This window comes from Botrytis porri (assembly GCF_014898465.1).
Source record: "Botrytis porri strain MUCL 3234 chromosome Unknown BPOR_007, whole genome shotgun sequence".
Lineage (NCBI taxonomy): Eukaryota > Fungi > Ascomycota > Leotiomycetes > Helotiales > Sclerotiniaceae > Botrytis > Botrytis porri.
In genome coordinates, this window is record NW_024066081.1 from 140487 (window position 1) to 146486 (window position 6000).

The window sequence follows — 6000 nt, forward strand, 5'->3', positions numbered from 1 at the left end:
GTTAGCAGATGGCGGAGCCCCTTTCGGATTTATCCAGCGCAAATATCAATACTGGAAGCCCATCAGTTGTTAGCATTACAAACTACACCATGTCTGAAGATACCAGCTTTACAGAAAACACCCCCATGAGTGGGAGCGTGGGGAGTCCACCAAGTTCGCCCTTCGTCGATGCGACACACGATGCGACAGATCCAAGTAAGGAGAATATCTCTCCTATTAAGAAACAAATGCTGGTGTCGAGGAACTCAACTGATGGAGACCATATGTCACCCCTGAAGCTATTGAAGAGCCAGACCTCACCCACCAAATCATCAGATGGCACACGCAGTCCGAGAAAGATGTCGACGCCCATGAGATTCCCTGTGAAGCCCACGACTGCCACACCTTCACCTTTGAAATCGCCTGACCCGCCGGTCGTTGTTGAGCATGAAATGGACCTAGATGACCCAGTACTAAGGGATAATGAAGGACTTACGAAAGCAATCGAGATATTGGAAGAAGACGATGATGATAATGATAACGAAGAGGGGCAAACGATAAACGAAACTTTTGCATATATAGGTACCGGCAGCGCTACTAGTGCTTCAGAGAAAGATGCGCACAATTTGATGGACGATACAATGGTCAGCACATTCAGCGAATTTTCCGCTATGCCAGATCTAACAACGTTTTCGAAATTGGGACATACCAGCCCGAACTTCCCATCAATGGGTGCACCGACACCAAGACAAAATCATCGATTCAGTACCCCGGCTACGGCGCGCAGGCAAGTGAATACATCTGAGGAATTTTCACCAGCACCATACGGGCATAGAAATGTCAAGAGTAGAGATGATGAGAATACCACTAACCTTCTTGACTTTACCGCACAAATGAATGGATTCAACGGTCGCGGTCCCTCACCTTCAAGGAGTAGGATGTCAATGTCACCTTCGAAAACTTCTGCACCTGAACATTGGTATGGGCCAAGCACCGCCGCAACACCTAAATCAAACCGAATGAGCAACTTACTCGATTTCGATATTCCTCCTGCACCTACACCTAGAAGTTTACCTTCTATTACACCTAGAGAAATCGAGAGATTGAAATCAGACTTCTTATCGGAGATTAGTAACTTGAAAGCTACGTTGAGCGGAAAGGAAGCTGAATTGCAATTCATGAAAACGGCCGTTGGAGACGCGGAAAAGAGAGTTGGGGAGAGTCAGGAACAATTACGAGAAGAACGAAATTTACAAGATCAACTGGCGGCCGAGAAGGAGGAGTGGGAGAAGAGGGGTCGGGAAATGGAAGCTGTGTTGAGGAACGTCAGAGAAGAAATGGTTCAAACAGAGCAAGAACGTGAGGAGTTGGATGGTCGATTGGAGGAAAGTGAGAGAAGAAGAGAAATGGCTGAGATTATGGCTCAAGAGGCACAGAGGAATTTGGCGGCGATGCGTGCTGGAAAAGCTACACCTGGAGCTACTTCACCCCCTATGGAAACGTCTTTGAAATCGCCAACAGAATGCCAATGCGGAGGTCGAACTGTCGAACTTGCGGTCGAGAAGGTATCCAGAGAGTTGCATTCCCTTTACAAAGAGAAGCACGAAACTAAAGTCCAAGCTCTCAAGAAAAGTTATGAACGTCGTTGGGATAAGAAAGTTAAAGAATTGGAAGCTACTGTTGAGGATCTCACCAAGGAAAACGAAGAATTGAAGTTGGGCGGCAATACCACGACAACTAGATCGGAACTTTCGGCGGACGATATCGAACAACAAGCAGCACTCGATGCTAGAACCAAGGAATTGGAGGCAGAACTCGAGGGCCTGGGTATGGAAATTAAGAGCGTCAGGGAAGACAACAATGATCTCCGACACATGCTTGAAGAGGAAAGAGCCGAGAAAACTAAGCTGGTTCAAGCTGTTGATGAAATGATCCCGATGATTGCAATGTTTGACGATATGGTCGCGAAAAATCTTGAGGAGGAGAAGAAGCCTGTTCCAGTTCGAACATCTCCAATACCAGAAACACCCGCCTCGCAAAAGAAACAACATATCTTCGAAAGTCAGATGAAGAGCCCTACCTTGGCGAGAACGAGTAGTGTTACTCGACCAAGTGGATTAAGAGCGCCAAGTGCGGCTGGAGGAAGTAGGATCGGCAGAGGTGGAATTGGCATGGGAATGGGAATGGGAATTGGTGGTGCGGCAGGAAGAGAGAGAAAAGGAAGTCATGGGAGTGTGGCTAGTCAAGGAAGTAGACCAGGCAGTGGACTTTCGGGCAGAACTAGTAGCAATTTATTGAGTAGTATCGATAAAATGGGAGGGGGAGGGTATGGCCGTTAATTCTATATCATGAAAGGATTGGCGTGGAGGGAACGGGTAGTAGGCTCTTGGGTCTAGTTTGGTTTGGTGCTTGTATATTCTTCTTCTTGGTGAAAATGCTGTGATGATTATTGTGGTTAGGTTGGAATGCTTCAGGGGAAGAAGCGAGGGGGATGATGGATTGGTGAAGATACGAAATAATGATTGGGTGGCGTGCTATGGGTATGGATATGGATGGATGGATGGATGGTAGTTGCATACCAATGAAAGCTCGACCACTTGCCATATCTGGTTTATGTTATAGTGGCGGCTGGTTGGCGCCTGGGCGTTGGCGGCATTTGCGCTGCGCTAGGGGAGGCTAGTTTCATTAATAAATTGGTTTTATCTGTGCTTGTTCTCGTTATTGTGATGAAGTGCTATGATGCATTTTGATGAATTGTGGTGAGGTAGGATGGGATGGAGAGGTAGGGGTGTTTCCGAAATCGTCCTCCGGTTATACATGTGTATTGTGCAGACTTGAGACTAACGATTTGGGAGTCAATAATAAGCACGCTGTTTGTGTGAGCTAGAGAGTGTGAAACTGGTTCTTGCAAGTGCAGGTTTGGTGGTGAGAGCAGAAGTAGGGGTGGGGGTGGGGGGGTTAAGATTCCCCCTTGGTTGGTGCAGTGGATAGGTATGCTGAACTGCATTTCCGAAGAGCAGAAAGATATACAGCCATTAGATCTATATCGTGGATAGTTGAGTGGCAGGGTGAGGTGATTAGCAGAGCGGGATGGGGAGAAGGTGGTTTCGATGGTTTATATGCTGGGGATAATGATGAGATTAGAGGTGGAATGATGTGCGTTGACATGGGATATTATTGTCAGTCATTATTATGGTGCAGTATTCATGTCTATTCTCCTATTTTGCTAATTTGAATGTGATTGATATCATGAGTATACCATTTCTTCCTTCTTCCTCTTGAAAACCCATGCTCATCTCGCTTTAACGCGGAAGCTACAATACATGTGAAACGAAGAGCTTGGAAATTACAGGCCTTCTGTGTTGGCTGCTTCTCCCGATTCTGTGATTGCGCTGCTTTCTTTATAGTTCGAGGTTGCTGTAAATGGGGAGATGGAAATGAAAAATTGAGTGGAGTGAGTTAGTTGAAATCATACTCGCTGCCACTGGTGTTCTAATGATTCAGCAGCAAAGTAAAGCATGTAAGTGTAGCTGACCCACAAATTTGAGATCTTAAAGGGAGGGTGTAGAACTATTTTTTTTTAGCTAAAGGTAGCAGTGTATAGGGTCGGCTCGCATAGCATAAAATCACATAAGTCTTTGGTGATTTTTGGAATCTAAGATGTGAATGTCATTTAATGAAGGGGTTGATCTAGGAAGTTATGGATGTGTGTGTGGATGACTAGAAGAACGGGTATATATGTTTCCATTATTCCTTTTCAGTTCGCGCTTGCGTCATGGTTTTCGATAATTAAGATTCACATTCTCGGTCTCTCTTCTACGATTCGAATACCAGAGTGTTCAAGTATTCATATCCGAGGCATGTATATTGCACAGCCGGAATATTGCTCGTAGGTCTCCTCCCCAATCAGTGGCACTGGATGAATGATTACCATTTGTTTAGATCATCATGGGACTGTTCACATATCCCATATCTCAGCTCCAGGTCCCTGATTCCTTCAGCATGAGACATCTATAAACCATCTTTGATCCGTACCAGAATGAACTCAAGAAATCAACTAACTATCTACCTAGTATTACCATGACTCCATGAGAGATCAAATTACTTAAGGAATGACGTTCGAAACTGTCATGGGGTGTATCAAGAGATTTGCGGCAGGTACGCATCCGAATGCGGTGAGAGTAGGCTTCTGGTCCCTGAATTAACTAAGTATTAGCATGGAGCCGGACTGCAAGTCGGAACTAGAAACATTCGGGAGCTAAAGATAAACTGGAACTACTAAGGAGACTAGGAAATTCTCAAAAGCGGTGTACATACGGTGGGGGTGGGCAGAGCTAACAAGATAGCCGACGGAGTGAAAATAAGGGGGTTATAATAGCCGAGTGACGGGTATGGGGAAAATGTTAGTACTGGGATTGGAAGCATATTCATTGAACGAAAACGTTTATATTTAATACTAGCTATTTTGTATGATCTAAGAGTGACATTCAAGTTTTGTTCTACCGATGGATTTCCAAAAATTGTTTGGCGGGGTTGGTACTCATGACTTCGCAACGTGTCATACCTTACTTCATTCTCCGGTGATGTGTGGGAATCTACTCAAGCATAACCAATTTCCTTATGAGTTCCAGGAAAAAGATTTGTTTCAAGAGCACAAGCCATCCCAAGGATTCGAGAGGAAGCGAATATGATTTGTTGGGTTTAGGTTTCTTAATTATTGCAAGATTACAATTTTTTGTAGGATGTGATAGTTCTTAGAATCCTATTGAAGGTATGAAATGTAGACTCTAAGTTATCCATCAGATTTCAAAAGGTACTGATATTCCCGGATTTTGAGTTGGCTTCGGCTGATGAAGTCTGTAGATGTAGGATTTTATAACTCCTCAAGTGAGCCCATTCTATCCTCTGACAATACCTGGTTCCACAAATGTTTAAATCAAGCCGATTTTAGATAAATCGATGTACTCTTCTATACATACGGCAAAGAAAGATTGAGGGTTCCTTCGAATCTATAGCGTGGGTGGTAAGTGAGAGTAGTTTCTTATAGCAATTTATCATGAACATACTGTGGAAATCCCCCAAATAACTTTATTTTCATACTTGAGACAAAGAAACTTGTCAACAGAAACAAAACAATCTTGGAGATGTGACTGTACAATAGCGTTGATATTCTAATCTTCTGCAGAATAACTACTCATCAATTCTATAAAAGCCAGCTCCCCGACGACTCTCAAGTAATATTCTTATCATTCATAGATTCATCTACTCATCATAACACACCACAGCCAATCCACTAACTTCCCCCACAAAATCTACAACATGTCACAACTTAGCGTCTCCAACGACAAAGTCTTTAGGACCAAGACTAGAAACAAGACCACGAAGGTCAGGAAGAACAAGGTACAGATCCAGAACCATATCACACAACTTCCCGAGACCCCATACTTAGAGATACCACCCCAAACCGAAGAACCCCAATCCTTCGACCCCTTCGCGGAAGCAGAAGAAGTCGACCTCAAACAAGTCAAGCAAATTCACGTTCGCGCTCAACAAACTCAAGTCCGAGCTAAGATCGGGAAAGATGGAAAGAGAAAACCACATTGGGTCACCACCATCCAAGGAATTCCCGAGAAGTTCGAAAAGAAAAAGATCGTTCAACACTTCAAGAAGGCCCTCGCGTGCGCGGGCAAAATTATTGAGGACGAGACTTGGGGTGAGGTGATTCAGTTACAGGGAGATTGTAGGGAGGTCGTCTTTAAGTTTCTCACGGGAAATCCAGGGTTGGAGTTGAGTGAGAGTGTTGTTATGGTTCATGGATAGGTTCAGAAGATTGTTTACTCGCTGGTCGAGAAACAACAGGTGAGAGGTATTCCTTTTATTTGTAATCGTTGGTCTAAGTACAATAAAGTGAAACCTTTCCTTTGTTGTTTGTTGAATGAATGAATCAAATACCCAACACCCTTTCGAGTGAAAGGGAAATTTAAGAGGTTTTTACCCACCCAAAAAATGTTCCTATGTGAA

General features: G+C 44.1%; 2 protein-coding genes across 2 annotated transcripts; both read left to right on the top strand.

Annotated features, from left to right (window-relative positions):
• Positions 1-8: 8 nt before the first annotated feature.
• Positions 9-2318, top strand: EAF01_005408 (uncharacterized protein; the record flags this gene model as incomplete). Its single annotated transcript, XM_038913661.1, has 1 exon — positions 9-2318. The coding sequence occupies one exon, from the start codon at positions 9-11 to the stop codon at positions 2316-2318; it is 2310 nt and encodes a 769-aa protein (XP_038770110.1).
• Positions 2319-5298: 2980 nt separating this feature from the next.
• On the top strand, positions 5299-5799 carry EAF01_005409 (uncharacterized protein; the record flags this gene model as incomplete). Its single annotated transcript, XM_038913662.1, has 1 exon — positions 5299-5799. The coding sequence occupies one exon, from the start codon at positions 5299-5301 to the stop codon at positions 5797-5799; it is 501 nt and encodes a 166-aa protein (XP_038770111.1).
• Between the last annotated feature and the right edge of the window lie 201 nt (positions 5800-6000).